The 25,605-nt window shown below is 34.6% G+C and overlaps 2 protein-coding genes across 6 annotated transcripts in view; one reads left to right on the top strand and one right to left on the bottom strand.

Annotated features, from left to right (window-relative positions):
• LOC135846364 (uncharacterized) overlaps positions 1-25,605 on the top strand; it is a 130,438-nt gene that overhangs the window by 18,206 nt on the left and 86,627 nt on the right. The gene's annotated exons all lie outside the window — the stretch shown is intronic.
• Positions 8,977-25,605, bottom strand: part of LOC135846366 (V(D)J recombination-activating protein 2-like) — a 29,820-nt gene continuing 13,191 nt past the window's right edge. Inside the window, exons 5-8 of the mRNA XM_065365416.1 lie at positions 12,184-12,207; positions 12,060-12,083; positions 11,343-11,406; positions 8,977-11,223 (exon numbers count right to left, since the gene is read on the bottom strand). Of these exons, the coding sequence (XP_065221488.1) occupies positions 11,220-11,223; positions 11,343-11,406; positions 12,060-12,083; positions 12,184-12,207 (116 nt within the window). The 3' untranslated portion in view covers positions 8,977-11,219. The remainder of the gene's footprint in view (positions 11,224-11,342; positions 11,407-12,059; positions 12,084-12,183; positions 12,208-25,605) is intronic.

Below are 25,605 nucleotides of genomic sequence, written 5' to 3'. Positions count from 1 at the left end.
TGTAGATCACGAATCTGACAATATTTTTTTCGTAGGAGTGAATGGTGGGGGATGAAGGGGATGAAAACGGTGAAAAATTTGACCATAATGATGTGTGATATGTCAAAATGTACGTTTTTGAAGGTGAAGGAAGGGTGAAGGGTGGGGGATGAAGAATTTTATGTTGGGGAGCCGTCAAAGTCCCAGTAAGAAAAAATTTGTAACATTTTAACAAAATTCACTATGATTTTTCACTACAATTGACTGTGGAGGTCGTTTCCGTGCACCTACGTGCGAAAATTTTTTCTATTCCAATTTATGCAGCCAAGTAGACAAAAAACGGAGTTTTAAGATGAATTTTATCTCTATAATCAGTTTATAAAAACTAAAATCCAGTAAATTGATGAAAAGAACTTACTTTCAGTTGAATTATTCATACTTGGTACATTTCGACATATCACACATCATTATAGTCAAATTTTGAATTTTTCACCGTTTTTACCCCTTTCATCCCCCACCATTCACCCCTACGAAAAAAATATTGTCAGATTCGTAATCTACACCCTCAAAAACATACATTTCGACATATCACACATCATTATTGTCAACTTTGAATTTTTCACCCCCTTCACCCCCTCACCCCTCATCCCTACAAAAAAATATTGTCAAATTCGTATTCTGCGACCCCAAAAACATAAGGGAGGGTATTATTGTACCATTGTTTTAGGATTTAATTATGAATTTTCGAGATTCAAACAGTTGTTTTATGCAAAAAAGGCACATAGTTTTCGCTTTATGCAAAAAAGGCACATAACTGCGGTGTGTATTTCTTGTCATTACTCAACCTGAAATCAAGCTTCGGACTCGCCGTTTGCGGCATTTTATAGCCAAGGAATAGAAGAATCACCGGTAAAATTTTCAAAAATTTTGGTCACAATTTACCCACTTTCGCGACGTTTTGAAACTTTAAATGCGTTTTTCTCGAAACTCACTTTTTCGGCATAGGCCCTTCTTGCATAAATGTATTCAATTATAATTCAATTTCATATATGTAATACAGTATCTAACTTTGGTTTAGGTTTATAATATTATATGTACTCGTATTTACATACGTATCTATTTAAAAATAATTTTGTAGGTATTTCACTAATTTAATTAGGTAGGTAATCTGCTTTCAGCTTTGAGAATTCTATGCAAAAAAAAAAAAAATCTGAAAATATATACCTAACTACTGATTTATCTTCATTCAAGTTCTATAATCAAAGTTGAATCAGTAGAATTCATTTATCACAACAGATCTCGGTGACAAACTTGATCAATAACTTATATTTCAAATTGGTATACCTACTTGAGTAGGTACTTACTTAATTTCTAAATGGGTCATTATTTTAATATTTACAAGTTATCATATAAAAAAGTGGTGTCGTTTTCCGAGTGCACACGAATGAATGGGTACAAATGGGTATCTAACTCCACAAAAACACAAAAAAATTACTTATTACTCTAATATGAGAAGTTATTATGGTGGCTATTGGTAAAAGTATTAGAAATTAATCAATAATTACCTACTTAGGTAATAGGTACCTACCTACATTTTAGCCACTATCAGAGTTGCATAAAAAACGTTTTTTTTTTGAAAAAAAAACATGTTTTAAACAGTTTTTGTTTTAAACAATTGTTAAAAACAGTTCCATCGATTCGTTGTTTAAAACAGTGTTTAAAACATGTTTAAAACACGTTTTAAACAAAATTTTGAATAAATAAGCAAAATGAGTAGGTAGTCAAAACTCAAATCTCAAAAGTCCTTTTGTCGTTTAAATTTTATTCATCATGTAGTGTTCTTTCTGCCAACGATTGAAATTTCTGTTTATCATTTTTATATTGGTTATCAAATGATTTTTAAATGTGACTGTGATTGTAAAAAATTGAGAATTTCATGAGAAAAATAGAAAAAAAACATGTTTTTTTTCATTTAAAAAAAAACAGTGTTTAAAACGTTTTAAACGTTTTAAACACTTTCCTTGTTTTAAACACTTCAATTTTTTTTGGCCTGTTTAAAACACTGTTTTAAACATGTCTGTTTTTTTTTTTCTGCAACCCTGGCAACTATCATAATTTTCACCATAACCTGGCAAAGTAATACATTCAGGTAAGTAGGTACACGTGAATTCATATAAGTGAAAGGGGAAATAGATGAATAACGCGTTCAAAATTATGAATATGTAAATCCAAATAAGTACATATCTTACCTTCATTACCTATCATACATATCATCATCGCTATCGCTAAGACTATCCGCGAATACAGCTGAAAACATTTTTGTTTTAAAAATCATTACTTTAATTGCATAAAATTGAGGGGAAAATAAATTAAATCCAATAAGTAGATGGGAGAAAATAATGTTCTTCAAGTGAAGTTAGTAAAATAAGTAGGTATTGTGTAGTTTCCGGCTAATGGACCATTGCATACCAAATCGCTTCCAAGATTTGCACAACAGGTCACCGCGATTTTCCTCGTGAATTATGCATATTGATGGAAAATATAAAAATCGCCTATTCTTGAGTACCTACCTACCTAAGTGTTTTGAAAATTTTTTATCCTCAAATATTTCACATTATTTTAGCCAAGATATGAAAAAATATTATTTCAACTAGGAAAATATACCTATTTAGAAACACTGTGATGTCAATTTTTAGATCAGTATTGCCAATTTCAAAAAAATGGAGAATGGAGAAAAATAGCAAAACTTACATAAATTATTTTTTTTCCATTTCATGAAGTTGGCAATTTGACTGAAAAATTGGCACAACCGCGTTCCAAAATATTTCTCCAGTTTCAGAAATGTTATCTTTCAATATTTTGGCATAAATAGTGCGAAATACTTGCAAAAAAAATTTTTCAATACACGAATTTATACTCAAAAATAAGCGATTTGCAAATAAATATTCTACTGCTTGGCAGTAAAACCCTAACTGATCTTGCTTAGAAGCAAATTCGAATTTCTTATAGTGCCTGTCTACATAGGAGGCAACGAGCAGGGCTGGTGCACGAAACGATTGTTTCGTTCTGTTCTGTTCAGGAACGCTAACTTTTCAAGAATGAATGATTCGTTCTGGTATTTTGTTTATGGTCAAGAGACATTTATTGTTCTGTTCTGGTTTTGTTCAAGTTCTTTTTGTCCCAATTCGTTCTGTTCTGGTTTTGTTCAGGTTTATTTTTTCGATTTTGTTCTGTTCTGGTTTTTGTTCAAGTTCATTTTGTTCAAGTTCGTTTTGTTCTGTTCTGTTCTCGTGTTCTGTACTGTTCTGTTCTGTTCAAGTTGGATTTTTTTCACTTTTTTCATTCATTTTGTTATTCTGCTTTGTCGGTTTGTTCTTTATTTTTCAAAAAAATAATCACAGATACATATTTGAATAAATTTTCAATATTTTTGATTTTTTGATTTCTTTTCTTGCTTTCACAGAATCACAAAATAGACCCTTTATTTAAGTATAAAATGAAAAACAAATGAACCAATCAAAATATAGGTAGGTGGGTAAAAATGAAAATTTAACAAAAAGATAGAGTTAGAGAAACGAAGTAATAAAATTGCATGCAAAATGATTCAAATGTAGGCAAATTGAATTCAAAAATTGAAAAAAAAAAAGTGGCAGACTAAATCACAAAAACACAACAATAATAAGTAATGTGTGACTGTGAAAAATTAACAAACAATACGTACCTACCTAAATAAAAATTGAAAAAATGGAATTCAATCAAAAATCAACATACCTAGTTGAAATTTGAAAAACACAATAATGTTCTGTTCTGTTCTGTTCTGTTCTGTTCATGAACATCAAATCATATTGTTCTGTTCTGGTTTTGTTTATTTGTTTAGACCATTGAATCGTTCTGTTCAGTTAGCGTTCATTTGTTCAGAGCACGATATCGTTCTGTTCGGGTAACGTTCAGAAAATTTGAAAATTTTATTGTTTATCGTTCTGTTCATAGTGTTCTGTTCTGTTCTGTTCACCAGCCCTGGCAACGAGCAACAGCAACAAGCAATTTTGACAAAATTGAAGCAACTTGGGTGATTTTTCAAAAAGCTTCCCTACATAATGAGAGCAACTTACTACGCAAATTTTCTGCAGAATGCCAAAAAAATGTAAAAATTTGTAAAATTACTTCAACTAAATTAAATGAAAAAATATTCTAATTATATTAAAATTTTAAAATGATCACTACAGACAACAGACAAAATGCTAGTCACACAAAAAAAGCGGTAAACTGTTCAATGATTAGACAAAAAAAATTTGAGGCAACACCAGGCAACACAGGCAACATAATCAAACTATTTTGATTATGTTGCCTGGTTCCAAGTAGGGTTCCAAGTTGCTTGTTGCTGTTGCTTATTGCCTCCTACGTAGATCGCGACTTACTTTCATTCGCAGTGAATGGATTATCTGAAAGTGTAAACAGGCATTGCATAAGAATTGAGTAACATGAATTTCACTTTGTATTAGAGAAGACTGCAGTAGAAGGTAGGGAATTTTTCATGAATTCAAATTTCTTACCTGGATCATGATCTACGTCGATATCTGCAGTGCCTGCAAACATGAAAATTTTTTCTCATTATCTACACAATATAGACAGGTACATAGGTAGATATTTAAATGCTTTTTCAATTTATCAACTAATAGATAGTATACTTACTAATTAAGTTGACTATTTTACCTATTTTTGAACAATCTTTTTGGCATCAGACAGTTATCGACTCGACCACTCTTAAAATGTCTCAAATACGAACCCGTGGTTGGTTAACCCAAAATGACCATATTTTGGGCTCCAGGGGTTCCCAAAGTTGTGAATAAGAAAACAATTTTAGAAACCACTGAGTATTATTTTCAAAAACTTTTTTCGCGTAGGTAAAATATCTGTTTGAACTCGATAAACGTTATTCGAGGTGTTTTTTCCTATTTTCGACTTTCGAAGGCAAAAATGGAGGGGGAATAATTTTTGGAAAATTTTGGAACCGCCATTTTGAAGTTACCCCTTTGAACCCCACTAAAAATCTTTTTACAGTTTATTAGCATCTGAAAGACTCTCCATTCTACCAAATTTTTAGTTCAATAAAATTTTCCGCTAATACCTACTCAAAAGCCCAATTTTCTAATTTTTTCGTAATTTCGAACCCTTTACTTGGCCTGACCCACCAACCCTTTCGGGGGGGGGGGGAGAACCCACTATAATGAATATGTATACCAACAATCTTGCTTAGAAGCAAATTCGAATTTCTTACTTTCATTCACAGTGTGATGATTATCTGAAAATGTAAACAGGTTGCATGAGAATTGAATAACATTAAATTTCACTATGTGCCAGAGAAGACTGTAGGTAATTTTTCATGAATTCAAATTTCTTACTCGGACTTATGTTGTTATCTTTAGTGTCTGAAAACACGAAAAAATATATTGTACCTACTTAATGAACTTAATTTATTGGATAAACAATAAATCAAAATGCTTACTATGTTCACTAACAGCAACATGATTATCTCCGTTTTCTGACACATCATTTTCTGCACCAGCAAACATTAAAAAATAGCACAGAATTTATATTGTTTTAAGCAAATTAAATCATTCAGCAGTAGAATAATCGATTTGGTACTTCTAAATCCAACTAATATGGATTCAAGTAGGTCTATGCATAAAATTGGTAAGGGATGTTTGATTGTGTAATTACTCACCGTTACTTCGGTGCCCTTTAACAAACATGATGGAATATAAACCTATTTTTGAAAAATTCCAGTATGTATATTAATCAAGATAGGTACCATAAAGGTAATAAGCAATCCATAGACGAGACCTTACGTATAAAGGTACCTATGTACATTACGTCCATTTTATACTTACAGAGTGTAAAAAACAAAATTTCGAGTATCGTCTTATTCCACATTTTGAATAGGTATAAAATGTTCAACTTGAAACTGATGTATTATTCAGAACAATGATAAAATTCTTTCAACCACACGCAATACGTAGGCACAAGCACATCGCGATACAGTCTGGATAAACAGAATCATCTGATTTTGAAAAAATGTTTGTTGATTTTAGTATACTTACATAGACGTAGGTAGTTGATTTTAGCCTACCTCTACTTACATAGACGTAGGTATTGCGTAATGTTAACTCAAGTTTCGTTTTTTGTTGAAAATTTGTTGTTAGGAACACACCGAAAACAGCAGATATTCATTCGAATGTAAAAATTCAGAAAATTGAAAAATTTTAGGTACCTACTGTCTCAAGTCAAAAATCGCACTCGATTCAGGATGTTTGAAAAATATTCGATGCGCTGTAAGTATTAGAGCGGGCAAATAGCGGTTTTAAAAAAGAAACAGGAAAGTGTTCAGATGGACCCTTTGAACTACCAGAAATAAGCCGACTCTCCTACCCCTGGAGCTAAATTTTTTAGGAGGCTAAAACCAGTTCCAATTCACGTTTTTTGTGATTTACTCCGCAAATATTATATTTACGAGAAAAACTACCATGACTGAAAATGTTCCCCTTCAAGTTATCGGCAATTTGATACTACGCTCGATACATATCCTCAAAGGGGGTGTTTAAAAAAAGGGGTGGAAAGAGTAGGTGTTTCAAAGAAGGTCAATCCAATGAATTAATCAAAGTTACTACTTAATATCATTCGTTTTCGCTCACATTTTTTTACGAACTCTACTCTTCCAACTATTAATCAAACCACCGTTGATTGGTCGTCAACCCTCCTAAGGGGTTGGTGGGGGATGCTGGATTTTTCAAGTACGTAACACACAACTGAATCACATATTAAAAAACGAATCTAATATCGAATAGTGTGTTTCCGAGGTAGCTGAATACGAATATGAACTTATTTTCTGGGTTCGACCCCTCAAAGCTCCTCTCCCTCATAGAAAATCACTACTAGCGTCATTACTAAAAAAAAACACTAGTAACTTTTTCGGCTAGTAGCGTCACTACTACTGACAGACGTTACTAATGACTTGTAACGTTTGTCAATAGTAGTGATACGCGCAAATTTGCGCATTTTGCACTGAAAATCATGGCAAAAACATGTTAAGGGCAGCTATTTACTCGTAGACCCTCCTAAACCAACAAATTCTCCCCAAAAAAATTTTGAAAATCAAAATAAATGTCATGCCTGGGGTGGGGTTTGAACCTTCAACCTCTCACTCTCTAGTCACCTGCCTAACCCACTAGGCCACTGGGGAAGTTGGAAGATGAGGTGTTTGAAACATTTATATGCACTTTTTAGCACTCTAGACTTTAAAAAATTTCAAGTTTGATGATTTTTTACAAAATTAAAACTGAGTTTTTGGTGTGTTGATATTTCTAGATAAAAATTAAATGGATATCATACACTCGTATTCGATATTTCTTTGCGAAAATGGACCCTTCGTCCCCTTACCCTCGTTCCCCCCTCCAAGGGGGCTGGTACCTCGAATTTTTTTTTCATTTTTCGACTGGAGTTTAGGCTTTATTCGCAAAAATGGACTTTTTTCCGTTCCTCTCCCCTCCCCTCCCCCTCCGAGGGGGCTGGTACCTGGAATTTTTTTTTCATTTTTCGACTGGAGCAAAAATCATGGACTTTTTTCCGTTCCTCTCCCCTCCCCTCCCTCTCCGAATTTTAAAAATAAAAATATAAATGGGGCCCGAACAACTGAGCAAGCCATGACAAAAGCTCTTGACAATTGACAATTCTTCATTTTTTTCAGGATATAATTTCTATTTATGCAAAAAAATTGAAATGTTAAATGATTGTTATTTCTGGTAGTTTGACTGAAATGCAGCAGAGGACCCTTTTTTTAAAAAAAAATCAAGTAAAAAAATCGCATTATTTGTGATGTGAGAAGTCAATTTTGCTACTATCTAATTTTGGCCGGAGAAAGAAAAAGGAAAATGATCTGGCCCAAGCGGAAACTTTTCAATAATTCATAATTTCAAAAAAAAACATGGTTTTTGGGAATTCTTTAATTTTTATTTTTCACCAATTGTAGGTACCTGCCATAGCTGTTAGTAGCGTCAGTTTAATCGTTACTATAGTGTCGGCTTGGTCATTAGTAGCGTTAAATCATTCACTAGCAATGATGAGACAGTCGCTAGTAGCGCCAAGCTGATCGCTAGTAGCACCGAATCAGTTGCTAGTAGCGTCAAGCTAGTCGCTAGTAGTGTTGAGCTGGTCGCTGGTAGTGTTGCGCTGGTCGCTAGTAGTGTCGAGCTGGTCGCTAGTAGTGTCGAGCTGGTTGCTAGTAGTGTTGAGTTGATCGCTAGTAGTGTCAAGTTGGTCGCTAGTAGCGTCAGTACAAGCGCTAGTAGTGTCAGTACAAGCGCTAGTAACGTTTTCAGTATCACTAGTAACTTTTTCAGAAACGCTAGTAATTTTTTGAAGTCGCTAGTAGTGATTTTCTATGAGGGCTGTGCTCCAAAAAGGGGGTCAAAATTTTGAAAAATCGTGAAAAGTCGAGTGATATATCGAATGGTATATTTTTGAGGTTGCTGAGTACGAATATGAACCAATTTATTCTTAGGATCCACTCCCTCAATGTCCCGCTGTATCCCAAAAAGGGGGCCAAAATTTCGAAAAAGTAGATTGATTTATCGAATGGTATGTTTTTGAGGTCACTGCGAGTACGAATATGAACTTATTTTTTTGATCCAACCGCACCCCTCAATGTCCCGCTGTGCTCCAAAAAGGAGGTCAAATTTTTTAAAAAATCTTGAAAATAAGTCGAGTGATATACAATTGAATAGTATGTTTTTGAGGTCGCTAGCTGAACCCGAATATGAACTAATTTTTTCTGCTTACAATTTCTCAAAACCCCCTTACGCTCCCCTAAATATGTAGTAGGTACATATATAAAATTTTGAAAAGTCACCGAAAATTGTACGTTTTTAAGATAACTGAACATCTTTCAGAATGCAAAGCACAATTGTTCTTTGCCCTAAGAAGTTAACGACAAAATGTGATATGATCTTTATTTCAACAGATTTACACCATTATTTTAGATACAATTCTGAAAACTTCATCTCTAAAACACTGATTGATGTTAAATAGGTTCTTAGGTATTTCACTAATCTAATTAGGGAATACGCTTTCAGAATTCTATGTGAAAAAATCTGAAATATAGGTACCTAACTGCTGATTTATTTATTGATTCAAGTTCGAGGTAATCAAAATTTAATCAGTAGAATTTCGAGGGATAGTCAATATGTAAGTTTCACATGCCTGAAAAATTATGAATGCGTGGACATTTTTTGACCAAAATTGGAGGAAATAGGTATACAGTAAAACCTCGTTATAACGCTCTTCAATGGACAGAAAAAAAGAGCGTTATAAGTCAAAACGCGTTATAAGCAAAAGATTTGTTTTTAACACTGATCACTGTAATACCGCGAATTCTCATTTAATGCAAAAGAGCGTAATAAAAGAAGTGGAAACGTGAACTTTATTTTGAATTTTGAACAGCTGGGGACATGCATATTGCATAGACTAAAATCCTACTTAAATGAATTTATTTTTTAAAAACTTTTGGTGATATTGAAAAGCTCAATTATTTACCTGCAGTTGTTTGAAACCATTCAATTTCCATTCTTTTAATCATTACAATTTCTTCTTTTGAAAAAACACGTTCCTGAGCTACAGACCTACCTTTTTTGTTAGAATTGTAATCAAGTTTCTACTAAAGTTTGATAAGATTATCAAAAAAACTTCCTTTTTTTTGGCCAAAATTGAAAATAATTTTACTTGTTTATATGTACTGAAACAGTTGAAAGTTAAAAAACAGATTTTTTGGCATTAGTTTGCCATAAAAGTTCTTTTTTTTTTACTTTTTTAAAAATCAAAACTGCAAAAATTGCAAAAAAAAAAAAACTATTGTCACAAGTACAGTTTTCAGAAACTGGGAATTTTTTGCATGAAAGTAAGCTTTTTTGTCACAAAAAATTGTTTTTTTTTTGCTGTCAAAATTGTAAAAAAATGTGATTTTTTTCTGAATTTTATAGTGTTAAAACGCGATTTATAATCGCTCATGAGCGTTATATCGTGATTAATTTTACATTGGTTTAAATGGGGTTGTCTAGGGACCAGAGGAAATCAGAATTATAACCAAAAGCGTTATAACAATCTTCAACTGTAGTTCAAACATTCGACTAGATCCAACAACATTTATTTTGCATTTGGGTGCGTTGTTTGTATTTTACAGCGCTCAAAAATTATATTTTAGAAAAAATTGATTTTTCAAGCTAACAAAAGAAAAATTCATCGGAAAATTGAAGGGCTAATGGTGAAAACCTCCTTAGTCATTTTTTTGTTCACACAACTTTAAACATTTTTCATAGTTCATCAATTTTAAAGGGAAAAATGAGTATTCTAATGCATTCTGGGATAGTTGAAGATGTTTTTTAATACTTGACCATAGAGTTTTTACATTACCATTGAAGTACAATAACAACGTTTTCATTGATTTGTACAAAAATCACTTCTGACTAAGGCGACTTTTGCCATTAGCCCCTCAATTGATTAAGAACCACTCAAAACATAACATACTACCTAACATTATTTTGATTCAAGCAAAATCCAAATGAAGTAGGTAGATTATATTTGCTGAATGTCTGCATTGTTGAGACTCACTCAGCACCGAAATTTTGCGACCATCACATGAACAATTTAAAGCGCTAAATAACGCCCTAACTTGAAATAACATTAGTATGGTAATATGTTTTGAGTAATTCTTGATGAATTTTAGTCATAATTATTGCAACTATAAATTTTTTTTTGACCAAATACCACATTTGGATGGAATTTTTTTATCATCACTTTACTAATCACGCTGTAAAATACAAACAACGCACCCAAATGCAAAACAAAATTTGTCAGATCTGGTCGAATGTTTGAACTATATGTATTTCCTCCAATTTTGGTCAAAAAATGTCCACGCGTTTACAATTTTTCAGCCATGTGAAACTAAGGTACATATTGACTATCACTCGTATGTACTTTATCACAACAGACCTCGCTGACAAACTTAATTTATAACTTATATTTAAAATTGGTATGTATACCTACTTGTGCACCTACCATACTTAATTTCTAAATAGATTATTACTTTAATATTTACAAGTTTCTAATACGAGAAGTTATTATGGTGGCTATTGGTAAAAGGATTGAAAATTAATCAATTGCTTGCATAGTAGCCCCCATCACTGTCGCCTTCACCTGACACATATGACATAGGTATAAGTAATCATTCAAATAGGTACATGGAATTGTTATGGGTAAACGAAAAAGTACATAGATGACTTGTTTAAAATTATGAATAAATCCCAATTTCTTACCACCATCCGGGATTATCATCATCATCATCATCATCGCTATTATAGTTGTCGTCATTGAATACAGCTGAAAGCAATCAGTGGAGACCATTATTTTGAGTTGAAAAGTCATTCGGAAAAAAATTTAACTCCAGATGTGCCCATGAAGGTGAGATATGGATGCTCAAAGAAGGTGCATTTTCAAAATGATTATTTCGCTCTAGCCCCTATACTCAGTCCGTTTTAGAAAAAAATTATCCCGAGCCAAAAGATAAAACCTATTTGAGATTCTGCATCGACCTACGTCAATACCATCAAAATCCAAGACAACTTTTAGGATTCTACAGTGCAGTTGAAAATTTGCAAATCGTTTAGGTATTTCTAAATAGGTAAAGCAAACATTGTGAAACGCAGTGATAACAATTTTTCAAACATTATTGCTAAATTCAAAATAATCGAGAAAAACAGAAAAACGTAAGTATTTGGAAATTTTCTACCGTTTGACTGTAGAACTCCATGAAGTGGGTTTAATTTTGATGAAAATAGCATAGATCGACACAGAATCTCAATGTACTTTCACTTGTAACTGGATCATTTTTCCCAAAACACGTGAAGGCAATGCGACAGGATAGAGAAAACGTTACTCGGTCAAAACCCGCCGACTTTTTTTTGGGCGGGGGCGGACCCACCATACTGAATAATAACAACAATCTTGTTTAGAAGCAAATTCAAATTTCTTACTTTCATTCGCAGTGAAAAGATTATCTGAAAGTGTAAAAAGGTTGCACAAGAATTGAGTAACATTGAATTCCACTATGTGGCAGAGAAGACTGTAGGTAATTTTTCATGAATTGAAATTTCTTACCTGGATCAAGAATTATGTCTTCTTCTGCAAACACGAAAAAATTTTATCATTACACATTGACAGGTATTTACATGATTTTTCAACATATCAAAATATACCTAATAGTATTACACTAACTTATAAAATAAGTCCTAAATCTGAGGTCAAAAAAATAGAGCAACTACAGTAAAAGTTGAAAATTTTTTTTTTTAGATTTTCTTGAAAAGTATGTTCTGGGGAGTCTGATATGAGGAAATATGCCTTCATCGCCTAAGCGATGATTAAATTAATCATCACCATAGAGATGATGAATAAAATAACTCCCTTAAACTGCAAGTTCGGTAATGTGTTAACTCCTACTACTGTGCTACTCCTACTACGTAGCTATAACGTAATCGCGCGCAGCAAACGCATAGAACGCATCCGATGCACCCAAAAATAGTATAAATAGAGCAACACGGACGCGAGCCAAACTAGATGTATTTTAATCAAGTTGAACTTGAACAAAGCTCGTCGCGAAGAGTGGTTCTTGGTCAAAAAGTGTACTTATGTAGATACGAGTAGATGAAGTCCTCTATAGGGCGTTCATCCCTTTTATTCAATCTTCGCCCACTTTTAGTGGTTAATATGTTTCTCGTTTTCGTGATTTACATTATCGTATACATAATTAATCGCGTTCACACCGGAAATCATCCGATTATGCTGGCCATCGATGATTATCCTAGAAGAATAGGTACCTCGTGTAATACATTGCTGTCGACCGGCCTAGTATTAGTGAGCCACCCTGAAAGAGACAGTAGAAGCGGACATTATGTGAGCCTTGGTGAGTAACTTCACCACTATTTCCGAAATTGCATGCAATTTCTAGGGTACTTAATTACCCATCCTCTGTAATTAACTAACGCGTGTCGTATGGTATAAGCTTGTGCATGTACCTATTATAAAATAACTCTATAGTTATTCTATACTCTTTGATCTTTATACCCATTTTAATATGTATTTGATTTCATTATTTCTGATTAACAATAAACATATTATCACTTTAGTGTAATTAATATGAGTTTTATTGGTAATTAGAGATTATTTCTGTGAAGAATGAGCTGCATGACTGAAACCTCTCCGATATTTTGAGCTAACCTGGCGAGGCGTAAATTCACTACCTTAGGGAATATTTCTTGACTCAATCACGTAGGTAGGAATTATGACAATAACCATCTATATCAATCATGCCTGATCTCACTCTATCATATTGGCGCCTAACTTCCGCGTAATTCTTCCGAAAATTGCAAAATTTTCAGTCCGACTTACTAAAATACCCACCCTTAAAAATCTAAATTTTTTCCAAAATCTTCAAACTTTTCGATTTTTTCAAATTTTGTCAAACTCGAATTCCAAATGGTTCTCCTAAAGAACACAATTCGAGTGAAAAAACATGATTTTCCAAGATATGTTGCATGTCAAAATTGACTAATCACTTAGTCTGGCGCCTGACGTGGATGAACCTCTCTAGAAAAAATCATACATGCCACAAATCTTCGAAAACTCATAAACTAAAAAATTTAAATTTACCAAAAATTAAATTTTGATCTTTCTTGAATCCAAAAAGCTCGAAAAACGAGCATAATTCAAGCCAAAAATTACGTTTCAAGGATAAGCCTTTGACCTTTGAATCTCAAAGGCCACAGTGTCTTACAAAAATTAAATTTTGACCTTTCTTGAATCCAAAAAGCTCGAAAAACGAGCATAATTCAAGCTAAAAAATTACGTTTCAATGATAAGCCTTTGACCTTTGAACTCAAAGGCCACTGTATCTTAAAAAATTAATTTTTGAACTTTCTTGAATTCAAAAAGCTCTTGAAAAATGAGCATTATTCAAACTAAAAATTACGTTTTGAATTAATCTAAATTATAACCTTCCAAAATTTTTGATTTTTTTTTTCGTTTTGATTTTTTTTAAACTCTTGTACTCCACTAAAAATACGTTTTTTGCCTCGAAGTCTCGTAGATAGGTCTTTAGGTAAAATGATAGCTCATATTTTAGTGAGAAAAGTTTCAGTACATAATGCTTACTAACACAATGCTAAAATAATGTAGTATATTTCTATGTACATAAAATGAATTTTTCCAAACACTCTTTCGTGCATAAATTGCGAATAGGGGCAGGAAAAGATTCTAAAATACTTTTCGATTCATGATTTGTAAAAATACAAGTCCGAGTCAAAATAATAAATTCTTTTAAAAAACGAAAGTGGTTACTACTCACTGACCTACATGGTGGGTAGGGTTCCGCGGCTATATCATGCCAACCGAGAAAAAACTCCCTGCTGAGCAAGGTGTAAAACCTGACTAGTCTCGAGGGAGATAATTATCTCGAGAATCATGGTAGAATCGCGGTGCCCTGGTCACTGTGTGTTTCTAAAGAATATCAAAATAAAATCTACGTAAAATTTTGGCTTTGTAAAAAATTAATCTCTGACTTACATGGTGGGTAGGGTATTGCAGCTATATTGTGCCAATTGAGAAAAAACTCCTCATGAGCAAGGTGTAAAACCTGACTAGCCTCAAGGGAGACAATTATCTTGAGAATCACAGTAGAATTGTGGTACCCTGGTTACTGTGTATTTTCTGAGAACATTAATCTCGAAATTATCACCAAAGTTTCATCTAAATAAAACTTTGGCTTTATAAAAATTGCTAGTCTCTGTCTCACGTAATGAGTAAAGGATCGCAGCTATATTGTGCCAATCGAGAGGGCTTCCCCCAATGAGCAAGATGCAAAATCTGACTAGTCTCATGGGTGATAGTCATCTCGAGAATCACAATAGAATGGTGATACCTCATTCATTGTGTACTTTTGAAAAGTCTCAAATTAAAATTCTAAAAAATTGCTACTCTCATAAGACTCTCATGAAGGATATTTTACCCACAGAGAATCATGGTACTCCCCATGAGCGATTGGTAAGTTTGTCTCCTAAAGTGGATACTCTACCATCATGTGGGCCTAACCTTGAGAAATAGCAACCTAAAAATTTCCATAAATAACATAAAAACTTGAAAAACGTCTATATAAACGATAGAACAAATTTTTTCAAACACCTTTGTGTGCAAAAATTTAGAATAGGGACTAAAAAAAAAAAAAAAAAAAAAAAAAAAAAATTCTAGATAAGACCATTTGACTCGCGATTCGTAACAGTACAAGTCCGAATCGAAATAGTTTAAATATTTTTAAAATCAATTTACTTGTTTCTGGACCTAACTAACACATTTGTGGTGTATTTTCGGACATTTCTATGAAAGTTACTGTTATCGTATACGTAGTTTTTAGTTCTATTTTCGTTCGTTCTAAATAGGTATCATATTTTTAATCGGAAATATTCGTCTATATTCGTGTAGTTATCTGAGCCGATAGAGGCGATCGCGTTTTCGTTTCATTAACTACGTATTATTATGTACGTATATGCGAATGTAGCTCGATGCATTCTCGGTATGCGCGTAAGCGCTTTAAGTTTATTTTTTTTTTACTTTGTTACCATTTTTTTCCGTGTAATAAAGATTTTTTTGTACAGTTTTTTAAATATGATCGGTTTTTTATCGTGTGAAGGAAACAATGGTCCTCCGAGCCGGATGATTTACGATTGCGATTACATTACACACATTCTCTAACTTCATTTCAGGAATTTTTTCGACCAAATGGAATTCAACTGAAACATACTGCTCAAACGATTCATTTTCATGCAAAAAATTCGCTCCTTTCAACCAACATTCCGATGACAAAAACTTTGATGCCGTTATACCACGTGTTCCCAAATCTGCAGGATTTTTCAAACCTTCAACATAAAACCAACGACTTTTATCAACTAACGATTTAATAACTGACACTCGGTTAGAAACAAATTGCTTCAATTTTACCGGATCAATTTTAATCCAACTCAGAACCACCTGAGAATCCGAAAAACAGAAAATTTCTTCGATACATAATTCTAAACTTACAAATTTAATCAATTTGGCCAATAAAACTGCTGCAATTAACTCCATTCGGTGAATAACTGCTCCCTTGGGAGGCGCTAATCTGGATTTCGAACAGACAAAATTGACCCTAATAATACCTTCGGGATCGATTGATCGTACATAAACAACGGCACACGCAGCTCTTACCGACGCGTCACAATATCCTATCAATTGTACCTTCACAATTGCACAATTACGAAAATAACATCTAGGTATCGAGTACGAACGTAAAAGCAATAGATCAGATAAAAATTGAGCGAACTCTCCCTTCAATTCAACAGAAATTTCTTCATCCCAGAGTCTACCTTCTTTCCACAGGTCTTGGAGCAAAAGCTTAGCACGAATCATAACCGGTGTTAGAATTCCCAAAATATCGAACGTTTTAGAAATTATGGACAACATTACTCTTTTTGTCACAATGGAAGGTAGCACCTCCTCACGAATATCCACACCAATTTCATCAAGATCTAAATACCACAATAAACCCAATAACGTAACAAATTTCTTACCATTACAAACTTTCACAGTATCGATTAATTCACTCGAAATTTTAGCTAAAAATTCAGGCGAATTCGACTGATATTTCCGAAGTGGAAAACCGTACTTCATTAAAACTTCATGAACTCGACGACTAATAACGATAGCACCCTCAACCGAATCTGTACCAGTAGCCAAATTATCCATATAAAAATCTCGCATAATAATATCGCTAACCATTTTATCCGAATCCTTAATAAACGACGCGACCTTTTCTAAACACTTTGGCGCGATATACGACGCTGGTCCTATACCATTCGCCAAAGTATTCAGCTCGAACACTTCTATTTCATCATTAAAATTGAATCGGAAAACAATACGCTGAAAAATGCGATCATCAGGGTGGATTAAAATATCACGGTACATCCGAAAAATATCACACACAAAACCGATCAAATGTCTACGAAAACGAATCAAATTTACCGCCAAATCCGGTTGAACTTTCGGACCTACCAAAAAATGAGAATTCAACGAAGTACCTGAATTATCCGTAAACGATGCGTTAAAAACAATCCGATGAGAGTCTTCCCCTTTCGATACAACATGGTGTGGCATGTAGTAAGCTTTCAAATCAGGCTCACCGCTCAATTTCGTCATATGCTTCAATGATAAATATTCATCAAAAATCGTTTCATACGCCTTCTGTACAACGTCAGATCGACGAATCTCCGATTTTTTCAACATCGCACACACTTTACCGAACGATCCATTCAAAACTTTAACACTTTCCTTCAAGGGCAATCTAACAACAAATTTACCGGTTTCTTGATCAATCGAGTAGGTACTTTCGAAATGTTTATCGATCAATTCATGCTCTACAATCTTTTCCTTTTTTGGATCAGGGATCTCTTCCACTTCAACGAACTTGCGAAACTGCTCAGAAAGCTCTAAATTCGACATACCGCAAAAAGACAATTTTTGACCGAAAAACGAACACCTTTCAGCAGATCCCGAAATCACATATCCAAAATACGATTCTCTGAAAACTAAACCATCAACAAAATGACGTTTATCCTTCAAAACAAACTCAGCGTACTCGCTGCCTAATAAAATATCAACCGAACTGTAAGGAAGATCTGTCGATTCTCCGAATTGCAACGAAAAACCCTCAATCACGCTTTTCACATTCGACTTATTTACCGCATAGGGAATTTTTTCAACAACTTCGGCCTTAATCGCAATACTAAAATTCGAATACCGTGAACGCAATACACAAGAAACACAATAGTTGAGTTGAACCGTATCATTCGTAATACCAACTAACATCGTAGGTGATTCACTTCTTTCCATTTTCAATTTAGCTCGTTCACAGAACTCACGCGTAATTAACGTCATTTCTGACCCTTGATCTAGAAAAATTCTACCCATTTCGGTACAATTTACTCCTTGCACTTTCACTACCGCAGTGGCTAAAAATACTGACTTTGACGAACCTAAGGCACAAACGCTACCTAAACTAGACGTAGCAGTCGAACCGCTATTACTCTGTCCACTCGTACCACTATTAGCACTGCCGGTAGATCCACTCGCATTACCAGTACTCGTACCATTACCAGAACCATCCATACCAGCTCCTTCATTTCGAACATTTGAACGAACCGTTTCCCTATGCAACAATCTATGATGATTACCGCTACACAAATTACATTTGATATTACGATTACACATAGCGACATTATGGCCTGTTTTAAGGCACCGTAAACATAAACGATTACTTTTTACAAAGTCGAAACGATCGTTGATCGATTTGTTCAAAAATGACTTACACATATCGAGATAATGTTGCTCGCCGCATCCAACACAGACGATTGGCGGAAACGACGATGGCGGAGAACTCGACGTTTTTGGCGGTGGTCCTTGACCCTTAGTACCAGCAAACGACTTCTTTTCCGGAACTGACGATGGTTTCGAACCTGACTGTTTTCCTTTGACCGACGAACCAGTAGCAACCTTAGATTCATTCGACGAATCTTTCTCCTTGTCTCGATTGGGACCAGTTTCATATGCAAAACACTTATCGATCAAAAACGAGTACATTGTTTCGAACGGAGGGTAACAGGAAAAATCGTGTTGAGAGCTTTCCCACTCAATCCGAAGCTTCTCAGGAATTTTCAGCGACACAATATACGTTATAAATGGGGAAAAAGCTTGAGTCTGAATCCCGCATACATTCAAACCACGAATAATTCGTTGAACGTCATCGAGCGTATCTCGCATATTTGAGCTTTTCATTACAGGCAAATGATACAGCTGATGAAAATGTTCCGCAATAATACGACGCCGATTGTTGAACTTTTTGTGAATAAATTCCATCGCCGTCAAATAATATTCACCCTTTGTACCAAAATCGATCAGGTACTTTTTCGCCTTACCAGTAAGACATCGACGCAACAGATACATCTTTTGGAAATCATTCAAATCTTCGTTTTTATCAACGATATTTTCGAATTCAGCGAACCAATCTGGATAACTTTCAATCGTACCGTCGAAATCAGGCACGGGAATGTCTTGCAATCTTATGACAGGATTGGTCAATTGCGCTTCAAAAAACGTAGAATTCATCATCGAAGCTCTACCTCGTCTTGGCGATTCTACCGGTGTCAAGGTATCTTTAACTGTTTTAAATTTACCTTTATAAAGTATCAAATCTTTACGAAAATCGTTATAATCTTTCAAGATCTTCTCTTCTTCCTTATCGCCATTACCTTTCGAATAATCGATAAATTCCATCAATGCATCGTCTACTTTCTGCAACGTTTCGATACAGCTTGACCAAGACTCCAAATTCGCCCAAATCGCGTTGATTACATCATTAGATACCGTTTGCTCGAGTAATGAAATAATCGTCGCTTTATCAGACCGCATCGAATGGAGTAGGCAACGTTTTTCACGTTTCAACTTCTCTAAATCTTCACCAAGTTCAGACATGGTGCACGAATCACTTTAAACTTACGAAAACGAAACAAATACCTTACGAGCGAGTGAACTGTTTCAAACCTTATACCGAAAACTTTCTGAACGAACTTCCAACATTACGAAAACGATCGAAAAAACATAATTACTTTTGGTAATTATATCCGGCTCGGAGGACCATTGTTTCCTTCACTCTGAAAATACAACACAAATAAGAAAAAAAATTCTTCCGAGGCTAATTTTGTTCCAAATGGAACAGATTAGCCATCTGACGAATTCGGACCTAAAATCAGGGCAAAATTGCTATTTTTTGCCAAGTTCAAAGATGAAAATCTGACAACTTGGCAGAAAAGTGCAAAATTACCCACAAAAAAGCAAAGCATAAAACTTTGATCTTTTTATGCTCATAGCAAAAGTGTTCAAAATTCCGAAAACGTCAGTATAGTTAGGTTGAGAAGAAATTCACTCAAACTCATTCCTCCCATATGGAGTACAATGACAACTTGAGTGAGGCCAACCAGTTTTAAACTCATCAAAATGTCATAATTTTGATGAAAATTTTTTGGCCACTTTAATCTAGTTATTCTATGTACCTAGTAACATTTTAACAGCTTGGTGTATAGGTAAAATAAGCAGTCTAGCTCATTTTATTCAAGTAGGTACCTAGAAACGAATTTATTTCTTCCTTTTTACAGACGAAAATCTGTAGAAAAATGGAATAAGTTCAGATTATAAATAGTTCGTTGATTTTCTTTCTGTAAAAATCTTCTCAAGTTACCAGTGAGAAAATGATCAAATAGCCTGCATGATTTGGGTCATTTGATCGAATTCCACACTGGCTACGTTTTATGTAAAAAAGTATCTATCTGCTCACTCTATTTTGAATCTCTGTAAGTTCAAAATTTCGAAAATCTAGCCCAAAAAGATCGTTGCAAAGACTCGAAATCTCCGAGGAAACTTTTTAAAAATCATAGGATAAAAAATATCTAAGTTCTCAGTAGAAAAGAGCGCGATCTTTTTCCATATAAAATGCATAGATATCATACCTATAGAGAATCTTCTTTGTATCCAGCTCATATAGCCGCATACACGTGCCATGGCCTTACAGAGCCTTTACTTTTGAATAGAATTCTTTGTTTAAAATCTCCGAGCCGAAATATTCTCACGAAATCATAGCGCCAGTAGATAGTCATAAAAATTAATAAGCAAGAGACTCGAACATTTTCGTTCAAGGCGTTGACATTTATTGCTTTAGCAATAAAAACTGTCACCATTTGGTCACTTTATTACACCTATTTAACCAAAACATACAGAATCTTCTCGGATACCTGAGAACACCTTTTTGATATAATAAAAATGTCATCATTTGATTACATTTTTTCTTACCTATTTTTTGGATATAATAAAAACGTCTAGATTCAACTACTTTATTACACCTGGTTGCTGGAGCATATAGATGCCCGGCAACGAATACGTAAACGACTACTGTATACAGCATAGATACATAAAGGCTACCTTTATTTTCTCGCATGTAAAAACTAACCATACTAATAGCCATATAATTAATTGAATTAACGTTTTAATATTTTTTGCTTTTCTATACTGATCACATAGGAGACTGGAGAATATTAACATGCAATAATTCAAATATTCTGCTTGACATTTTGACAGTTTTTTACAATTTATTACCATTCAATATTTTTCTGACATTTTTATTATTCTTATACCTACAAGTATAAGAAAACGAAAACAGACATAAATACAGTAGCTAAATGCTCCGATTCATTTTTCAAAATCTATTAATTCAATCATTAATCTGTCAGCCTGATTGTTCTATGCATGTGTACATACTAACAATAGACAAATACTCCGAGTAATTTTTCCAAAATTCAATAAATCTAGCCATTAATCTGTCAGCTTCATTGTTCTATGCTTACACATATACTAACAACCCTTAAAATAATCCAATTAACTTCTCAAATTTATTGATTCTGCCAGTCTTTATTTTTCTATACTTACAAATAGAACCAAATAGAAGTCACATACTAACAATAGTTAAATAGTCAGATCCATTTTTTGTGCAATTAATTCATATTTTTGATTGTTTTCTGACAGATTTATGTTTCTTACAATTCAGCCAACTTACACATTTACAATATTCTTGCTACCATAAATTGCAGATACCAGACATTAATTGCTACTATTTCTGACAAAAATACAACATCTTGACGGATTTATTGGTCAAAAATAGGGATGATCCAATATAAATCAAGTAGCTAAATGCATCAGAGCTATAAATTTCATCCAAAAATGAGAAAAATGAGCTTGAAATAGACTTTTATAACCCAAAGCGAGAAAATTTAGCGTGAGAAAGCACATAGAGCTTAATTCTCACGATCTTTTGTGGGAAAAGGACTACAATGAAGTTCCCACCAAACCTCCAGATTTCCACTTCTCTTTTTTGTCAAAATAGGCATCCAAAAACACTATATAAACTCAAGCTATTTGATCAGTTCAACTATTCTCTGTGTGACTTTTGAACAAGTTAGACTTTCGCGTTGGACTTTCGTTCGCACTTAGTATTTCGTGATTCTATGAACACTCCTCCAGCTTTGAACACACGCAGTAGGGTGAGTAGAAAACCTTGTAAATTTTTCGAATTTCGTAAACGTGATCGGAAATCGGTTTTAAATAACATCAGTGAAATGGAACAGGAAAATAGCCAAAATTCCACTCACTCCGTCTTTAGTGATCATTCTCAGGCATATGCTAAAGAGCATGTATATGAGGATATGAGTGACTTACAAACCCCAAGTGACGAAGGGATAGGTACCCAACAGTACTCTCGCCCCTTTGAACCAGAACTTTTTAAAGATACTACCAACGAGCAAGTATTTGCAATTTTTCAAAAAACTTGGGACTGGAATGAAAAAATTGATACCGAAGTGAAAAAGAATTTTGAAAATCAAAAAGATAAAATTCAAAATGCCACAAAGGTAGCATGCGAGGCAAAGGGAATTGGAATTTATGTCAACTCTAAGCTTGCTGATCTCGCGACGCAAGCTCATAACAACCTAAAAGAAGCAGGAACCTGGGTTGATGAGTTGAAAGAGAAATTAAAATCTACTCGCGTTGCTCTGATCGAAACAAATAATGCCACAAAAGGGAATACTTTGGACTTGCAACGAATTTCTGAAACAATTGACAAAATTTGTCAAGAAACTAAAAAGCGTGACGAAGGTTGTGCTCAAATTGTCGAAGAAATTAATAACATCAAAGAGAAAATCCAATATACTCCCTCGGCAAGTGGCTCAAAAGTTAAATCTCTCGCGATTGATGCAGGATCTATAAAAAGTGCAGGTATTACTTTCACAGACGACCAACTGCACTTTCCGCATGAATTCTTAGACGAATTTGATGCGTATTTTTCGGAAACAAATGTAGCTGAAAGACATAAGATTCTGGCATTTAAAGGGGTGATTAATACAAAAACTCGTAAATCATTTCTTGAGACTGTACGAAACGTACGAAATTACCGCGAATTGAAAAATAAATTTCTGGACTTCTACTGGGATCGCAGAGCTCAAAATGAAGCAATGAAAGCTTGCAGATATGAGTTCAACTCTGCGGAAGACCTCAAAGATATGGCGAATAAAATGGCCAGATGGGCGAAATCACTTCGAAATCATCGCCATAGAAGTGAGGATGAAATTATCGACATCCTGATAGGGAAAGCTCCAGAAAATTACCAGACTAGACTAATGGAAGAGGGACAGTCTATGGATGATTTTCTTGAAAAATTGTCCAATTTGGCTAGAATTCAATACGATCCTGAAAATGAAGTACCTGTTAGGTTTCAACGAAATTATAGACGTAAATTTGATGACCCTCCCGTACCCGCGCCTGTAAATAATTCGCGATACACTAATAAGGGCACACCTTCAAATGAGCAATTACTGGCAATTTATAATCTCATCTCGCAGAAGGGGATTCCGAAAAATTTTAATGAAAATTTCACCAACAATCGCCAGCCAGTTCAAAATGAAAAACCATTTACGTTCTCACCACCAACTTCGTCGAATCTTCCTGCAACGACTTATCCTCCGAAGGATAAGCCAGAACAGAAAACGATACTTCAAAACCCCAATCAAGTAAAAAACCCAAATACGACTACTTCAAATCCAACACCCAAGCCATTTGGTATCGATAAAAATGGCAATTTGACAATTAACAGATTTAGACCAAAAACTCAATCTAACACACCCGCGGCTGCCGTACAAGCAGTAGAATTTGATCAAGATTTGGATGAATATGTTGTAAACCAACCACCCCCAGAAGATTTAAATGATCAGGTGGCGACATGCAACATGTTGAACACAATCTTCGCAGATGCGCCGGAAGAGTTAGATTTGCAAACGATTACTGCTGCCTTGCAATTAATGACAACCTCTCCCTCCGATGATGATGAAAGCTCTGCTTCGGGAAACGAAAGCCACTAGGTAGCCGAGGGGCAACTCCTAGTGCCTTCACAGCCCCCTCAGAATTAATTTTGGAAAAATATATTTGGGTTGGTGATGGGTTGAGCCATTATATAGCACGCGGCGAAGTAACGTTATCAAACCATTTACCTGACTATTTACGCGATCAATTAGCCCTCGAAGAATTACACCGTAGGTTACAGAGGGCTAATTTCCCGAAAAAATCTCACTTTATAGTCTCTGCAGGTCAGTTAGAATTCAATTTTTCGCGCAAACCGTATCACATCATTGAAAAACAGCTACACAACATAACCGACTTATTACTTGACAAGGGTGCACAGAGCATAATTCTATTATTCCCTCTGGTAAAACCACGCACACCAGATGAATATGATATAAAATTGTCTCGTTATGTCGACTTCAAGAACATATATGTACGTGTAGCCAACAATCCTAAGATAAAATTCTTACGTATGCCAGCTATGAGCTTTTTGGAAACAGAAATTATTCATAGTCAGGGTAAACAATACACCAGACCCAGAGTTGGTGCACGCAAAGAATTACTGCCAATAGAACAAAAATTTCACTATGTCTCCGCAATAAAACGATATTTCCCTTCAATCACGGAATACCGCGACGTCCGCAATTTACTCATCTCAGAGATAGCACGAATCGAATCATTCAAAGAAAGAATGGCGACACTTCCCACTCAAGCAGAAGTAGAATACTTGGGAAGTGACACCAATGAAAACACAACAGAAGCTCCAATTTATCAAATTTTAACGCTCAAAATCACAGATTTAGGCAATAGACTCAAACCAGAAAGAAAAATTAAGAACGCGATTCGCAATCTCTATAACGACCCTGCAATTCTATCAGATTCACCAACAGCTATGAGTTTGGGTGAAATATTAGTCGCAAAAATCAATGAACAACGTTTCCATAAAATGAAGAAAAAACAAAATATCAAGTTCATTGATGCGATAGACAACACTTCTCTCAAGAACGAGGAGCCTGACCCAACAACTTCCTCTCAACTTGTGACTCAAAAAACTAATGACCCTGCGTGTGTCATACCAGTCACCATTGGCGCAAGAAAGGTTGCGTTACAACTTGATACAGGGGCGCTTCCCAATGTGCTCTCTCGTTTAATGGTCAAAACATTCCTTGAAGAGGCTCCAAATTGGGTGAAATTCATCAAACTCAAAAAACAAGTCCAACTCAGATTGGCCAATAATTCGCTAATTCCATCTGCGACACATATCATTGAACTTCAAATGATACTTGGAAACGAAATGATAAAGGTGCCATTTTACATCATTGACGCACCAGGTCAGACATTTATTTTGGGCAGAATTACAATGGATTACTTAAAAATGAAATTGAATGTCCCCAAACGACTCGTAAAATGTAGACCAGAATTTTGTGAAAGATTCACAATACCGTTCATGCACACTGATGAATTTCAAAGTGCATTGACGGTATTCTCGTTGGTTACTAACGAACA

The sequence above is a fragment of the Planococcus citri genome, chromosome 5 (assembly GCF_950023065.1).
Source record: "Planococcus citri chromosome 5, ihPlaCitr1.1, whole genome shotgun sequence".
NCBI lineage: Eukaryota > Metazoa > Arthropoda > Insecta > Hemiptera > Pseudococcidae > Planococcus > Planococcus citri.
The sequence above is the reverse complement of the archived record's forward strand: the minus strand, read 5'-3'. Positions and strand labels throughout refer to the sequence as shown.